The sequence below is a fragment of the Eucyclogobius newberryi genome, unplaced genomic scaffold, assembly GCF_026437365.1.
Source record: "Eucyclogobius newberryi isolate DKJ021-1_F unplaced genomic scaffold, fEucNew1.0.hap1 SCAF_5, whole genome shotgun sequence".
NCBI lineage: Eukaryota > Metazoa > Chordata > Actinopteri > Gobiiformes > Gobiidae > Eucyclogobius > Eucyclogobius newberryi.
Genome location: NW_027316167.1, coordinates 32,221,784 through 32,238,870, shown reverse-complemented (window position 1 = coordinate 32,238,870; position 17,087 = coordinate 32,221,784). Strand labels below are relative to the sequence as shown.

General features: G+C 46.4%; 2 protein-coding genes across 2 annotated transcripts; one reads left to right on the top strand and one right to left on the bottom strand.

The window, feature by feature from the left end:
• Window positions 1–630: 630 nt before the first annotated feature.
• cebpa (CCAAT enhancer binding protein alpha) lies at window positions 631–4,437 on the bottom strand. Its single transcript, XM_072465235.1, is given in 3 exon segments — window positions 631–4,256; window positions 4,258–4,322; window positions 4,325–4,437. Coding segments are annotated over 3 exon segments (996 nt in total). The 5' UTR covers window positions 4,383–4,437; the 3' UTR covers window positions 631–3,383.
• Window positions 4,438–9,635: 5,198 nt separating this feature from the next.
• Window positions 9,636–16,789, top strand: cebpg (CCAAT enhancer binding protein gamma). Its single transcript, XM_072465400.1, has 3 exons — window positions 9,636–9,796; window positions 13,656–13,834; window positions 16,114–16,789. The coding sequence occupies exons 2-3, from the start codon at window positions 13,745–13,747 to the stop codon at window positions 16,465–16,467; spliced, it is 444 nt and encodes a 147-aa protein (XP_072321501.1). The 5' UTR covers window positions 9,636–9,796; window positions 13,656–13,744; the 3' UTR covers window positions 16,468–16,789.
• The last annotated feature ends 298 nt before the right edge of the window (window positions 16,790–17,087 follow it).

Below are 17,087 nucleotides of genomic sequence, written 5' to 3'. Positions count from 1 at the left end.
ACAATACCGGTACTCTAAATAGATCATGTATGTAATGTCTAAAATGGACTGTCTAAAAACTACTTTAGAACACAGATTCTCACTACAAGCCTCTCCACAGATCTGACCTGTAATGTGGCCTGAAGCTGTCACTTGCTTGGATAAGTAAGTAAAATGTAACATCGTCATGGGGAAGAGCAGAAAGGTTACACAGTGCACCTTTAAGCACTTTCACTGGCTTCATTCTGCTGCATTTGACCCATCCTTCAGTGCAGTCCTTCTGTCAGAACCCGGGACGCTGCAAGAAAACTGCAGCTTCTCAACAGCTTCAGAACATTCATCTCGTCTTCTCCGTGGAATCGTTTTCTCGTTTTCGTCAGACGACAAGGTACGAGATGATGACGAGGGCAGAGGTTACCGTCGAAACATGTCAAGGCAATATATCATCTCCTACTCTGCAGTTCAACAAAAGAAAGAAAGAAAGAAAGAAAGAAGATCTGACGACGGCTGCTTGCCAAAACCCAATCCAGAAATGTAAACGTTCTGAACATCGACCACCTGAGCGTCTATTTTGTCTGATATGGACGAAACGATAAAACATGGATGAGGCTTGGATCGTTTAGGTTTAGGGGGAAAAAAGCAAATGACAGGTTGATTAATAAAACAAGCTCTTTATTATACTCCAGATTTTTGGTATTCATATATATACTTTCATATTTATATAGGCGTTTGTACAATTGAACCCCAAACAACATTGAACAACATGAGAGATTGTGGGTGAAAGAGAACGTTGCTCTCTACAGAAGGCACCGCGTGAGGAAGGAGAAACCGTTGCATGAACCCTTTCACATTTTTGTCACTTTTACAGAATTTTCCAGAGGTTGCGGTCACAAATTTCTGGAATTTGACGTGAGAATTGCAGATGGAGGGCAGATTATATGAACGATTCGCTGTTTTGGAACGACGCAAACGTTTTTGTCACGTGTCGGTTGCATAGATTTGATTGTGCTAGTGTTTTTAAAGACGTTTTTAATACTGCAGTCAGCTTTGTTCGTGTGTGCGCGTTAGTTCTCGTTTCACGTGGATTTGCCAAGTAATTACAAACGTATGAACCGTAAAGCGGCTCAAAACGCTCACATTTTGAGCCTTAAACGGCAACTTCGACTACACAATTCCAAATAACTTGCCCTCCAGCTCCGCGTTTAACAATGGCAACTTTAAAACGACGTCACGTGAACCTGACTGATTGCACCTCGACAACACAGAGGTGCATCGTTTTCGGATCGGTACCCACGATGTGCCATTTACAAACTGTGCTTTACTTCATAGTGCAGACAGAAGAACACGCTTTACTACCTTTCTGTGTAAAACGAGCATCTCCAGGTACATATATCACATTGGTTTGTATTGCATTGGTAGGAAAAAGTTATATTTGTTGAACCTAGGGAAAGGTTCAATTGAAAATACAAAGTTGATTGTAAGCGCGGATTATGGTTTTATGAGCGGAGAAGCGTTTCTAATAAAATGCTTTGAAGCCTTTCTTTGCAACAAAATGCCAAGAATTATGTTAAAATGTGGAAGTGGAATGCAATTTTTGGCTTGATTGCTGCTTTTTAGGTCACTGGAGGCTGCTTTGATGCCAAATTTGTCTGTCACTTCCTCTAGTTGAACCTGTTTCGATCACGTTGAATTCTACAACATTCATTTTCTGTAACTTAAGGGTTTTTTTACCACTCCAAATATCTACAAATGAGGATGATAGAAGTAGTTGCAATAACGTTACAAACAGGTCAACTCCATGAGATCTTGTCTTTTACATGTTGTCAAAGGCAAAGTGCAATTTCAATCGGGATTTATGCAAAAATAGCAAGTCAAAGAACATATACTCTTAAGATTATCAAAAAAGACATTGTCGAGATGCGTGTTCTTTTTTCAACAGCTCTTATAAATAAAGCAGGTACCACAGTTTCAGTTCCAGTCGTTTGTATTGTTCGGTTCACTTTGGCATTGACATAAAAGCATCGGACAATGATAATAACATTACAATATCTTGATATAATATATATTTTACACACATACAATAAAACCACTGACCACATTTGAATTTGTGGAACGTTTTTCAGGAAGTACACGAGAAACAAAAAAAGAAAACAGCTTTTTTGTTTTGGCGGGTTCAAACAGAATCGGTGAGAAGAAGCTGCATGAATATTCTCCGTGTACTTTTCAAACGAGACACGGCGAACTGGAAACACAAACAACGATAGCGTGCGACCAGAACTTAAACTTTAATGAACTTTTTTAGAAGCAAGCAGAGTGCACTAGCGTTTCAGCAAGTCAAATATAGACATTTATTTAAAAAAATATAATAAAATATGATTGTCAATGAACATGCCATGCCCAGCCTACAATAGCTGCACTTACAGATGAGTGGTACATGGTTGTTGTTGTTGTTGTTGTTGTTGTTGTTGTTGTTGTTGTTGTTGTTTTTAACGCAATGAGTTTTCAGGCACTTCTTTAGGCGTGCAAAGGGCGACCGCCAGCTTATCGGCTTCGCACAAAACACTCAAAAGACACAAAGGCACACAAAGAATCTGCCACAGTTTATAATACATGACGTGCGCCGGCGTGGATTCCAGTTCTGTCGTTTCGAGTTGTCCCGTCGCACTTCTGCTGATTGATTGGTCCTGCACAGCTTGTAAAAAAAAAGAAAAAAATGAAGAACCGACTTTTTGGCAGTGTTCCAGTTCATCCCATCTCAACAGCAACGTTAAAATGTGGAATTTGCTGCTCTGGTGTCAGTAACAGGCAGTTTTCGCACTGTGTTTTCAGTCTAAATTCACCAGTCTAGCTGCAGTCTTGGGCTCTCTGTCTGTGCCATTTCTGTCCCACAAAACAGGTCTTGTCCCAGTGCCGTGCTGGTCTTGTTTGGTTCATGGTTAAGGCTCGGTTTAGTTTTGTTTGCACTGAATTTGGCATGTAACTTCTATTAGATCTTGTATGGCATGTCCTAATTTTAGTCCATATACTTTTAGTCCTATTCAATTTAGTCCTATTCAATTTAATCAATTTAAAGCTTTTCTTGCTTACTTCGACTCTCCTCCTGTTTTAGGATTGCCTAGTTTTGGCAGCTAACTTGTATAAGATTGTGTCTGTTATGTCCTAATTTAATCCTAACATGTTCCTTTTTTAAAAATCAAATTGAGAGTCAATACAGTTGAGTCAGGTGCTATTCCAATTCAGTGCTATAAAATGCTGACTTACTTTAGCCCTGGTCCAAGTCTAGTCCTGGTTAAGGATTAAGACCTATTTCGGGACAGTTCACCCACAGCGAAGCACCACAGAGTCACACAAAAATGTCCCTGTCTTCACGTCAAAAAAGAAAAAAAACCAGCTCCCGCGCGCTCTCAGCTGCCCATGGGTTTGTACGATCCGTCGGGCAGCTGCCTGAAGATGCCCCGCAGCGTGTCCAGCTCCCGGGTCAGGTGCTCCACCCGGCGCCGCAGCCGCTCATTGTCCGTGGACAGCTCCACCACCTTATGCTGCGTCTCCAAATTACGCATCTTGGCCTTGTCCCTGCTTTTACGCACGGCCACGTTGTTCCTCTCGCGCCGCAGCCGGTACTCTACGCTGCTCTTGTCCACGTTCTTCTTGCTCTTGCGGTCCAGCATCTTGCCCGCGTGCAGGTGCGGGTGCCCGTGGTGGCTGTGGTGCGGGCTCGGGACCGGCGTGGGCGGCGGGGTCGGGTGCCCGGGCTGCAGGTGCATGGTGGTCTGCGCGCAGTGAGCGATCTGATACTGGAGATGGGGCATTTGCTGCTGCTGCTGCTGTTGCTGCTGTTGCTGCTGCTGCTGCTGCTGCTGCTGCTGAGCCTGTTGCGCGTGTCCGGCGTACGGCTGCGCGTGGTGGTACGTCGGGGGCATCGCGTGGGTCAGATCGTCCTCGTCGCGTGGCTCTTGTTTAATTGCCACGGGTCTGATTCGCGGCTCGTACATGGGCTCTAACTTGGAGTCCATGTACCCAGACATGTAGTGCTGCTGCTGCTGCTGCTGCTGCTGCTGCTGTTGCTGCTGTTGCTGCTGTTGCGTGGGGCCGCACTGCACTTGCTCGTACTCCGCGTTCATCGCCTTCAGCTTGTCCTGCCGCGAGTTGTGGTGGAAGAGATCGGCCAGAAAGTCGTCGTTGAACGCGGACGGGTCAATGTACGCGCTCAGATCGATGGACGTCTCGTGGTCCCCGATGTCTCCGCCGAAGTCCCCGGGGTTTGGCTGCTGCTGGCCGTGCGGCTGGTGCGGCTGGTGGTGCTGCGGGTTCTGCTGCTGCTGCTGTTGGCTGTGGTGGAGGCCGTGCGTCAGGCTGCTCATCAGGGGCCGCGGCGCCACCTCGTACAGGTTTGACAGCTCCATGGAGGATCTAAACCCGGGCGTGCATGGCCAAAGAGCTCCGGCTGTGGAATTCCGAGTTCTGCAAAAGTGCGTGGAAAAAAAGTCCGCGCGCGGCCGCTCGGAAGTTCAGACCCAAAGTGTCAAGAGTGTCAGAGCCGCGTTTGACAAGTGTGTGTGTTTTTTGTCGGTTGAGGGCAGAAGAGGGGAAGGTGAGCGGCTCGGGAGCAGCGGTAGATCCCTCCTGCTCAGTAAACGGCGAGCTGTCAAACTGTGGTTATATAGCGGCGCGGATGGGCGGGGCGGGCGCGCGCACAGCCGGGTCAGACTTGGATTTAACTTACTCACTCTGCACAGACACTACACTGCAACATAAAGATGAATGCACGGCTTAGTAATGATTATGTCTGATAAAAGCTTATTATCCGATCCTATTGAGTTCGGCTATTTCTCATTTATAACTGTATGACATGATCTGAACTTCTTTATTTAATTGGCGTCAAAAAATAATAATCGATATCCTTCTTTCATTGTATCTCTATTTTTTATTTGATTTTTTTTTTTTTTTTTTCATTTTTATTTGGTTAATATGTGTTTTTAGCAAATAATTGTCCATATGTTTTGTTAGATCATTTAGAGTGTCATGGCTTGGTCCTAAATTAACCCAATGTTACTCCTGATGTAGACTTGGCTCGGTCCCGGTCTGCTCCGCGTTCAGCCCTGATCTACAGCCCGGGTCGAGTTTCGGGTCGAGTCCTGCACGATTTCGTTTTTGACGTGGTAAAAATGTGTGAAAAGAGTGAACGCGCCCTCCATGCATCATAGGCTTAAAATCGTGCACAGATCGAGCATGGACGGTGCGTAAAAGCGCGCGGGTTTCTTCCAAGCCAAAGCTGACAAACGTAGCCTAGTCCCCTCTCAGTGACGTATTTAGGGCGAAAAATAACCTTTGATCCCTTCGTTGGACTTGTGCCAAACAGATAAATGCGCGCCTATCAGATAAACAGCCCCCAATAAAACTCTCCGGACTGAATGAGTTGGGAAACGTTGTCACACTCCACATGATTATCACAGCTTTTACCTGCTCTGACACGACTCTGCCGGAGTGAGGGGGGGAGAGATAAAGGCAGGGGCCAGTGGGGGAGTGGGGGAGAGAGGGGCCCAACTGTCCGGGGCCCAAGTACCGCGGGGTTCATCTCAGGCCTTCCTCAGGGTGGATCAGGGTGAGAGCGCCCGGGCGCGCGGCAGAGCGCGCAGCGGGATCCGTGGACTGGAGCGCCCTCTTTCGGTCACAGCGCGAATGAGATCTGGCGATATCAAAACTGCACAATTGAGCATAAAGGCACGTTTGCTGGCTTATTGGGAGAAAGTAACAAAGTACAAAAGTAAAACTGATGTATCTGTACTTTCTGCACTGCATTTGTACCTTGACTTAAAAGTAAAATAACCTATACTTTTCGTAATCGTTTGAAACCACCTGAAATGGCTTATTTCTTCTGCACGTTCATAGTTTTGTGTTAACGGGAGCAAACACGCAAATATAAAACAGAAGAAAATATATCGGAAATTTATTGCAATATTTCTGTTGAACAAAAGAAGCACAATTTTGTTTCAGATTTCTACTTTTGTCGCTTTACTAGTTCATTTTTAAAGGGTACTTCAGTATATTTGAGTGGATTATGTACTTTAACTTGAGTCATTTTCTGCTTGTGTATCTGTACTTTTACTGAAATAACAAAATGAATACTGCGGTACCTGATTTTACCCCTGCGACAGGAGGAAGTTTAGGTTTTAAACACTTTGACTCATCGTTAATATCCACGTTCATTTTAGTTTTAGAACAGCTTTTTTCAGATGTTGAAATGCAACTATATACTGTATTATTAGATGCAGACAGCACTCAGCAGACTCATTTTTGTCACAAACTTATGCTTTTGGGAGAAAAAACAAAATGTATCGTTATAAAGTTACCCCAACTTTAAGTGCTTGAGAGTGTAAAGATAGTGTGCCATGATAAGTTAAGATAAGATAACCTTTATTTGTCCCTCAATAGGGAAATTTCAGTGTTGCAATACATATTAGGCACAGAAGTATAATAATAAAAACAGATAACATTGAAATCATTCTTAAAATCTTTATAATAACACTCTTATTTACAGCTTTTATATGGACAGAAAACCAAGGGTGATTGTGTCACAGTATTGCACTTGAGTATAATAGTTCTTTTAAAGCACAACCTGTTTAAAGGGGCCCGTGTGGCTCAAAGGTTAATATTATTCAGGCAGTGGATCTTAACAGCATTTTACAATTTTTTTATAAATGTGAAAACTATGGGCTTTTTTAATGTTTTATAGTGTCAAAGTTAAATTTCACAGTAAAGACTATTCTGTGAAACACACTTACTTATTTTAATTGTGTCGGGACCAAAAATTCCTCTTTTGTCTTTTATTGAGTGATTACTATTTCTTTATAACTTTTTGAAGCCCTGCGACTGTTGCTGTGGTGTTGGGTTCTACAAAAATATATTGAGTTGAATTAAATCATTTCAGTGGTTATCAGGTCTTACCCTTCGATTCACCGTTTGAACCCAGTGTTGATTGTTGCCAGTTGCACATTTTGGAAACTCAAAGCAGATCAAGACAATCAAGATTCAGAACAAAGAAAAGCGCTAAGCCTAAGACCTAATGTAGAGGAATGATATTTGAACGCTCAGTTGCACTGAAGGAGCCTTGGACCTTTGAATCAACTAAAGGAGCACTGTGGAACTTTTTCTCTGGTGGAGGGTCCTCCACCTACTTGTCTCTATGAGACTTCACTGATAATGAATCAATAATGGACAAATACAGGCGTGACTAAACAAGGGGCCGTGTTTAGCACTCGTCCACCAACCCAAAGGTTGGAGGTTCGATTCTGATTTATACCAAGGAGCCGAACGTGGAGATTTGCAACCTCGCTTCCATCAGTCTGCCTCAGGGCAGCTGTGGCTACAACAGTAGTTTACCGTCATATCACACATTGATGACATCACAGACGGATTCTGTTTTAGAACTCAGCTCTACTTCCTGTAGTTTTAAACTCTTATTTTTCAAAAATGTCTTCAGAAACTACAACTTAACAGAGGTAAAACAATTATAAATATTTACCACATGTTACACCACCAAACAGGTCATCTTTAGAAAAACAGAAGATCCTTCATATGGACATTAAGCTTGAATCATCTTAACAAACAATGTATTCATTATGAACTAAGTCTTTGTTCATGTTTTGTAAAGGCTACTTAAGGTGTAGTTATTATAAATATACATTTTCCCACAGGGACAATAAAGTCAATAAACAGTGAACAGTGCAAGACAGTTTCTTTTCTGCTTCTTGAAATGAAAAGTCCATATAATTGACCTATTTATGTGTCTTGGTCCTTATTTCTTCAGTATTTGAACAGGCTTTCCTTTGGCTCTCTCACATCAGTGACTAAGAGAGGCGTGTGCACATTGACCTTTGTCTGATACTAGAGCAAACATGAATCTTAACTCTGAGACGACGGCGCTGATCGCTCACATGACTCAGCACGCACAACATCCATCAAACCACACACACAATATCATTCATTCATTTCACAAGGTCATTGTTCACCGCTCATTAATCTACATGTGGTTTGTTATTGTTTACTACCCATTGTTTCTAAGCGCCATAAGATGTAGAGTTACTATTGCAGCGCTCTCAATGCTTTCAATTCAAAGTCAAGTTTTATTTTATTTAGAAAAATGTTACCTTCAGATGCGGAAAAAAAGGTTCATGTAATGCACTTAAAACAATTTTGGTACAACTTAACAGACATAAGTTAGTGTGTTGCAGAAGTAAATTTTCCATTTCCCCCTTACGACTTCTGAAAAATCTTGCTTTGAAACTTTATCAACCCCTAAATATTTTTTTTCCATTTGCTAAATTTTATGTTTTAAGTGTGTGATGCTTTTTTGAAAATAAACAGGAAATTGACTCCGTGAGCCGCATGGATCTCTGTTGAGGTTTTCTGGTTCCAGAAGTAAAACTGCCATTCAATTTCATACTTTCTGAAAAACTGATTGGATGGATGCAAACGAGTTATGGAGCAACTCTTTACCATTAAACAAATAGGCCTAATTTTAGCTACAGTAAAGTTTTAAGTAAATTGTTAAAATGCTTTTAGTCATTTTCATAGAGTGATTAAACTTCTTACATCTTAAATAAATAAATTAGCCTATATTGTTTATTTCTTCGACAATTAAAGGACAACTGATGGTGACTTTCCTGCTCTCTGGAAATGGGCTAGAACTGAAAACCTCCATCTTGTTCTACCAGTTTAATGATAACATTACTATTTGTATTACTATATTTTATCATTAATACAACCCGAAACCAAACCCCATTCTGCTCGAGTATAAAGGAAAGCTAGTTGGTTTGTACTTTGCTACTTTAATTTATTCTGAATTGTACCAATTTTTAGTTTGTTATTATATTGTAATGCGCGAGGTACTGTATCTCAAATGGTTTCAATTTCAATTTGACCTTGTAACCACTATTTTTGTTTTATTTTTTACTCAAGTCCATTTCTGCTTCTGCTATGCTTACACATACACCAAAATGAGATTATTTGATCTGATTTCTGAACGTTTAAGATGAATTAAGTGACATGCAAACTGCTGTACAGAGGGATCCTGATCGGACAGAAAACAGATCATTCTTTTAACTCCAAAAAAAAACTGATACTGATGAGATTTTGAGTGATCATGTACCATTTTTAGTCATTCCTTTAATTGCATCACCGTTAATCACTTTGATAAGAACAGTTTAAACACCAATGATATTTTTGGGGAATAAATTAAACAGTGTAGGTTATAACTATTCAATAACATAATGGAACGAGACCACGCCTGTTTGTTTACATTGTTTTGAGTCTGTTTTTTTGTGACAAGGAAACGTCTGCTGTAGTTTTGCGGCAAACCTTTTAAAATTCAACACATGTATGAGTTAAACAATGTGTTAAAATCCCAGGTGTGTCTGTAGTTCCAGTCTTTTCTCGCGATGACGGCCGTGGTTATTACACACCGGTGAAGTCACGCACGTATGAACTCACCCAACATACACACATATTACATAAATACAACCAAAACCCGTGCACACATCTCACTGGCTCACGCAGACGCCAATCACTCCGCGCATTGCATCACTCCGTCTCTTCCCGACACCCGATTGGCCACTACTCCGCCATGCTCCCGCCTCCGGCCCCGTGATTGGCTGTGCGTAGACATTGCCGTACATGGGCAGAGCGATTTCGCAATCCAGTCCTTGCCATGTTCCAAACAAAAACATCTCCGAGCGGCCACAGACGGATTTATCACTAAACTTTCCACCATAAGTCGTCCACGTTGGCGGAGGGTTGACGTATTCATCGCTTAGTAAAGGTAAACCGCTTTTACGAGTCGAATCGGGGCCAAAAACGAGGATAAATCAGCGTTTTGGGGTAGGTTAGCGCTGGATGCTAATACTCTGGCTAGCTGCCCGGTCAAAAACGCCTAGTTTACCGGAATCAGAAAGTGAAACGATCGCTTGTGCCGCGTGTGAATGTGGTTCTACGGGACCGGTCGAGCCGTTAAAATGACAATGCGGCGACCAGAACGGGCAAATCGTGTGCGAGGTGGATCAAAAGTTACGAAAGTGCCCCCCGGAAATCAAGTGTTTACCGAGTTGGCACGACTTTTACGCACGCGTCAACGCTCGCCTTTTTACAGGGGTCAGTTGTTCAAAAGTCACGGTACAAAAGTGTGATTTTTGCTTAGTCCCGCATGACTCCGGAGTTCCCCCCCACACACGCACGCGCACACACACACACACACACACACACACACCCCCCGCTATAGGCAGAAGAGAAGCCTGGCTGCGATGATGCAACACCGGGCAACACTGTGCGCACGCCAAACCCCTGCGCCTCCGCCTACTCCCGCTCCTCAGCTGACTGCCGCCTGGATACTCGCGGGCCAATCAGCAGGCGAGCCGCTAATTGGCCCGTACAGAGTTAAATACAGAAGCCAATTAGCGCGGGGACGTGTGCGTGAGGGGGCTGTGTGCGTGAGGGGGCTGTGTGCGTGAGGGGGACGTGTGCGTGAGGGGGACGTGTGCGTGAGGGGGACGTGTGCGTGAGGGGGACGTGTGCGTGAGGGGGACGTGTGCGTGAGGGGGGCGTGAGTGGGACGTGTGCGTGAGTGGGACGTGTGCGTGAGTGGGACGTGTGCGTGAGTGGGACGTGTGCGTGAGGGGGACGTGTGCGTGAGGGGGACGTGTGCGTGAGGGGGACGTGTGCGTGAGGGGGACGTGTGCGTGAGTGGGACGTGTGCGTGAGGGGGCTGTGTGCGTGAGGGGGCTGTGTGCGTGAGGGGGCTGTGTGCGTGAGGGGGCTGTGTGCGTGAGGGGGCTGTGTGCGTGAGGGGGCTGTGTGCGTGAGGGGGACGTGTGCGTGAGGGGGACGTGTGCGTGAGGGGGCTGTGTGCGTGAGGGGGCTGTGTGCGTGAGGGGGCTGTGTGCGTGAGGGGGCTGTGTGCGTGAGGGGGACGTGTGCGTGAGGGGGACGTGTGCGTGAGGGGGACGTGTGCGTGAGGGGGACGTGTGCGTGAGGGGGACGTGTGCGTGAGGGGGACGTGTGCGTGAGGGGGACGTGTGCGTGAGGGGGACGTGTGCGTGAGGGGGACGTGTGCGTGAGGGGGACGTGTGCGTGAGGGGGACGTGTGCGTGAGGGGGACGTGTGCGTGAGGGGGACGTGTGCGTGAGGGGGACGTGTGCGTGAGGGGGACGTGTGCGTGAGGGGGACGTGTGCGTGAGGGGGACGTGTGCGTGAGGGGGACGTGTGCGTGAGGGGGACGTGTGCGTGAGGGGGACGTGTGCGTGAGGGGGACGTGTGCGTGAGGGGGACGTGTGCGTGAGTGGGACGTGTGCGTGAGTGGGGCTGTGTGCGTGAGTGGGGCTGTGTGCGTGAGGGGGACGTGTGCGTGAGTGGGACGTGTGCGTGAGGGGGCTGTGTGCGTGAGGGGGCTGTGTGCGTGAGGGGGCTGTGTGCGTGAGGGGGCTGTGTGCGTGAGGGGGCTGTGTGCGTGAGGGGGCTGTGTGCGTGAGGGGGCTGTGTGCGTGAGGGGGCTGTGTGCGTGAGGGGGCTGTGTGCGTGAGGGGGACGTGTGCGTGAGTGGGACGTGTGCGTGAGGGGGCCGTGTGCGTGAGGGGGCCGTGTGCGTGAGGGGGACGTGTGCGTGAGGGGGCTGTGTGCGTGAGGGGGCTGTGTGCGTGAGGGGGCTGTGTGCGTGAGGGGGCTGTGTGCGTGAGGGGGCTGTGTGCGTGAGGGGGCTGTGTGCGTGAGGGGGCTGTGTGCGTGAGGGGGCTGTGTGCGTGAGGGGGCTGTGTGCGTGAGGGGGCTGTGTGCGTGAGGGGGCTGTGTGCGTGAGGGGGCTGTGTGCGTGAGGGGGCTGTGTGCGTGAGGGGGCTGTGTGCGTGAGGGGGCTGTGTGCGTGAGGGGGCTGTGTGCGTGAGTGGGACGTGTGCGTGAGTGGGACGTGTGCGTGAGGGGGACGTGTGCGTGAGGGGGACGTGTGCGTGAGGGGGACGTGTGCGTGAGGGGGACGTGTGCGTGAGGGGGCCGTGTGCGTGAGGGGGCCGTGTGCGTGAGGGGGCCGTGTGCGTGAGGGGGCCGTGTGCGTGAGGGGGCCGTGTGCGTGAGGGGGCCGTGTGCGTGAGGGGGCCGTGTGCGTGAGGGGGCCGTGTGCGTGAGGGGGCCGTGTGCGTGAGGGGGACGTGTGCGTGAGGGGGATGTGTGCGGGGGGGACGCTGCTGTTTGACGCACACGCAGCCGGTGATGGATGGATTGAGGTCAGAGTCGGTGGAGGTGGAGGTGCACTGCAGAGCGGTCCAAAACATGCTCAGAATGTAATTTAGTGTTAGAAAGCTTTGGACTTGTGTTATTTTCTAGATCGGATGAGGGATTGTGGGCGATATTGGCGATTTAATACGTCAATATTCATCTATTGTTGCATTATCAGGCATAAATGAGCTAAATGTAACAGTGGAGGTTCTTTTTCCTGTTCATAATGTGAATGAATTATAAAATGACAAGTAATATAACTTGTTTGGAAGATTACACTACATGTTTCTGTCTCCTTTTGCAATTAATGTGTAATAGATTAAGTTAAATGTATTGCCAAAATAGCAGTTGCAATATTATCCAAACAGACATTCCTTTTACGTTCATTTTGTATTTGCTTTACATTTTTGTACAGCTGTTTTTTGTTTTATAGCCAGATTAAATTAGGGTGATTATTGTGTTTTTGTTTTTCACACATTCAAACAGGTGTGTGTAGAGGTATGAACACTTAGAGTTTATTTAACATCTTTAAAGTCTGGAGCGGGTTGTGTTGATCTGACGACACAAAGCCGAGCTCGATGATAAGAATGCTTTATTATTGGAAAAACATTTATTTAAATCATAATTGAAATCACAATTATTTGCTTATAGAGAAGGTGGAGCATCAGCGCAACTAAAATGAATAAAGCAAAGCAAACTGATGTGAAAGTAGAAATACTGTTGTAAACAAACTCTGCATGAAAAGTACAATCTGAAGAACCTTCACCACTCGAGGAAAGGTGCATTAAACACACACTTGTTGATGTTAATTATCTCAATTAAAACATTTTAGTAATCAACTAGACCAATAATCATGATGTACCGCACAGCCCTGCCCAATAATGAAGTGATATTTGCCCAGTGATTTCCCAAAATATGAATAGTATATAGAAATATTGACATATAGAAAATGAGGGATTACACCGACACATATAGAAAATGTTTACTTAATTAATTTTGTTTTAATATTATTTTACCAGGAAGTTCCATTTAAGATACAAGTTTATCCTCTGATAGATCTGTATAAATTAACTCACTGTTGTCCTGCTCAGTCAGATCACGGAACTTTATCCATTGTGTTTTAAAGCAGCAGCTCCAGCTTCAGTGTCGTGAGTCATGACACAATTTGCTCAATGTCCTCCCTGCTCTCACTCTCATTTCCACAAGTTTGTCCTACGGGCCAAGAAATCCTTAAAAAAATGATATGAAGTACTTACAAAATAGTCATGATAATAATGATAATGGAACTTATGGTCGTAGTTCAGGGAGGATACACTTTATTATGACACAAGCTCGATTTAGAGTAAATCTGTCACGATAAATGTAATGGTTCCTGAAGAATGACATTCCTTCTGCTCGTGTGTATTTGTGTTTGTATTTAGGCGTCACCCAGGACCAGTGCGTCTGTGTGTCCTCTTCCTCTCAGCAGCAGGGCCTCGGGTCAGATCTCTCCTGAAGTCAGCACAGCCCAATGAGCCGGCAGCAGACGAAACTCCCCACTTCTGACCACAACGGCGTGAGCGTCATCCAGAGCCAGCCACACGCCTCCTCCCTACAACAGGTAACGCACAAGCCGCTACGCGCACAAGCCGCTACGCGCGCAAGCCGCTACGCGCGCAAGCCGCTAGACGCACAAGCCGCTACGCGCACAACTCGCTACACGCACAACTCGCTACGCGCACAACCCACTAGACGCACAAGCCGCTACATGCACAAGCCGCTACACGCACAACTCGCTACACGCACAACCTGCTACACGCACAACCTGCTACACGCACAACTCGCTACACGCACAACCTGCTACACGCACAACTCGCTACACGCACAACCTGCTACACGCACAACCCGCTACACGCACAACTCGCTACACGCACAACTCGCTACACGCACAACTCGCTACACGCACAACCTGCTACACGCACAACCTGCTACACGCACAACCTGCTATACGCACAACCTGCTATACGCACAACCTGCTACACGCACAACTCGCTACACGCACAACCCGCTACACGCACAACCCGCTACACGCACAACCCGCTACACGCACAACCCGCTACACGCACAACCCGCTACACGCACAACCCGCTACACGCACAACCCGCTACACGCACAACCCGCTACACGCACAACTCGCTACACGCACAACCCGCTACACGCACAACCCGCTACACGCACAACCCGCTATACGCACAACCTGCTATACGCACAACCTGCTACACGCACAACTCGCTACACGCACAACCCGCTACACGCACAACCCGCTACACGCACAACCCGCTACACGCACAACCCGCTACACGCACAACCCGCTACACGCACAACCCGCTACACGCACAACCCGCTACACGCACAACTTGCTACACGCACAACCCGCTACACGCACAACCCGCTACACGCACAACCCGCTACACGCACAACCCGCTACACGCACAACTTGCTACACGCACAACCCGCTACACGCACAACCCGCTACACGCACAACCCGCTACACGCACAACCCGCTACACGCACAACTCGCTACACGCACAACCTGCTACACGCACAACCTGCTACACGCATAAGCCGCAACACGCACAACTCGCTACACGCACAACCTGCTACACGCACAACCTGAAACACGCATAAGCCGCTACACGCACAACTCGCTACACGCACAACTCGCTACACGCACAACCCGCTACACGCACAACCCGCTACACGCACAACCCGCTACACGCACAACCCGCTACACGCACAACCCGCTACACGCACAACCCGCTACACGCACAACCCGCTACACGCACAACCCGCTACACGCACAACCTGCTACACGCACAACCTGCTACACGCACAACCCGCTACACGCACAACCCGCTACACGCACAACCCGCTACACGCACAACCCGCTACACGCACAACCTGCTACACGCACAACCCGCTACGTGCAACTGGCTGTCAAGTCATGTTAGCATCGGACCAACAAGTTGAAGAAATTAGTCCTGATACAACTAGACTGAACAGTAATCTCTGGCACATAACACAGTAAAAAGTATGAAAATGTGTACAATAAAATGATAATGAAGCAGGTCAGAGGATGGTCAGAGGTTTGAGTCCCAGTAAAAGCCTGCGGTGTTTGAATGCAGCGTGTGAGGGTTTAGTTGGTCTGAATAAAACAATGTGTCGTCAAAGTACTTATTGAATCATATGCATTAGGACTTGGTCTTGGACTGTATGAGTTGGATAAAATGTGCTGAGATAAGATTAGATTTGTGTGATCTCTTTAGTGCACATTGGAAACGACAATAACTAACATTTGAGAGAAGACTGAAGTATGAACTGATAAACTAATTCAAGAATCCAATGCCCTTCAGAACATGTTGATAGAGGTCAACTTCAGGTACGAGCTCGTTCTATAAAGGGACAGAATGTTCTTTGCCGAGGACAGTCATTTATCTAAATAACTGCAATCTTTGCGATTTCATAATCGTGCCAACTCAAATAGCAATTTAGATTTTGGTTTGATTGCAGTATATCGTGCAGTAAACCTGCAATGATTGAACATTAAAAATGAATTATACTCATATTTTGATCATCATAGTTGTTATCTAGACTAAACAGACTCTAAAACCATGAAAATACCTTTTATATATTTGATAACAAATAAAGTGGCATCAATAAATCAAAATGTAAAAAAAGAATGAATCATTTCTGATTTTCCCTCTCACTTTATTGGTAAATATTCTCTGTCCAGAAGCACCATATTTCAGTCTTTTATTTGTTAGATTTTAAACAGTCCTGACCTTTGGCTCATTTCTCATGTTGCTCTAATCGTGCCCTCTCTCCCTACTGGTGCCCCAGGTGGTCCCTGCCATCCCGTTATCGCCCGGAGGAGAAGCCTCGCCCCCCAGCAAGATGAAGAAGACCCAGGCCGACAAGGACAGCGACGAGTACCGGCAGCGGCGCGAGCGCAACAACCTGGCGGTGAAGAAGAGCCGCATGAGGAGCAAACAGAAGGCCATGGACACACAGCAGCGGGTCAACGAGCTCAAGGAGGAGAACGAGCGGCTGGAGGCCAAGATCAAGCTCCTGAGCAAAGAACTGAGCGTGCTCAAAGACCTTTTCCTGGAGCACGCGCACAACCTGGCCGACAACGTGCAGCCGCCCAACGTGGACGGGACCAGCCCCGCCCCGAGCGCGCCCAACGGACAGTGAGGGGCCGCCTGCTCCTCTTCCCCCGCCACTTTCAGGTCCACTTCTCCTTCTGAGCGTAGCCACCTTCACCTCCTGCTTCAAAGGGTTTTTTAATGAGGCGTTTGTCCCGGCGTTTGTCCCGGGGTTCGGTCGGGTTGGAGTTTGTAAATATCGTTACGAGAGGATTCGGGACGCGCCGGGGCTGCAGCATCTACGTAATCGGATTCATTGTGATTTGTAACTGATGGATTATTGAAATTAGGACTGTGCAATAAAAGTGTCGATATCAAACTAAATGTATCGCAAAAACGCTAATGTTCTGACAGAAATGTACTGATTTTTTAACTGAAAATGTGTGTTTTTAAATGAAAAAGGCAGATTGTATTTATTAATGTTCTAAATTAGCTTTTATTTGATCTCTGTTTTGTTGATGGTTTTGTGAAATTAAGACATTATAGATTAAATAGAACTGAAATCAAATCATCACAATCTTTTCAAATAGTGTACAGTCCTAATTTAAATATTCAATAAACATTTTCTGGAGTCTAGTCAGAAAATAGATTTCACGCCAAAGACAAATCAAACTATCACAATCACAAAGGAAATTAACTTTTCTCCTGATTTTATTAAAAACATACTTC

Bases quoted from the DNA above. Each gene is read 5' to 3' on its own strand.
- cebpg (XM_072465400.1), top strand. From the start codon at position 13,745: ATGAGCCGGCAGCAGACGAAACTCCCCACTTCTGACCACAACGGCGTG. The intron at 13,835-16,113 runs GTAACGCACAAG...CTGGTGCCCCAG, and splicing joins ACGCCTCCTCCCTACAACAG to GTGGTCCCTGCCATCCCGTT.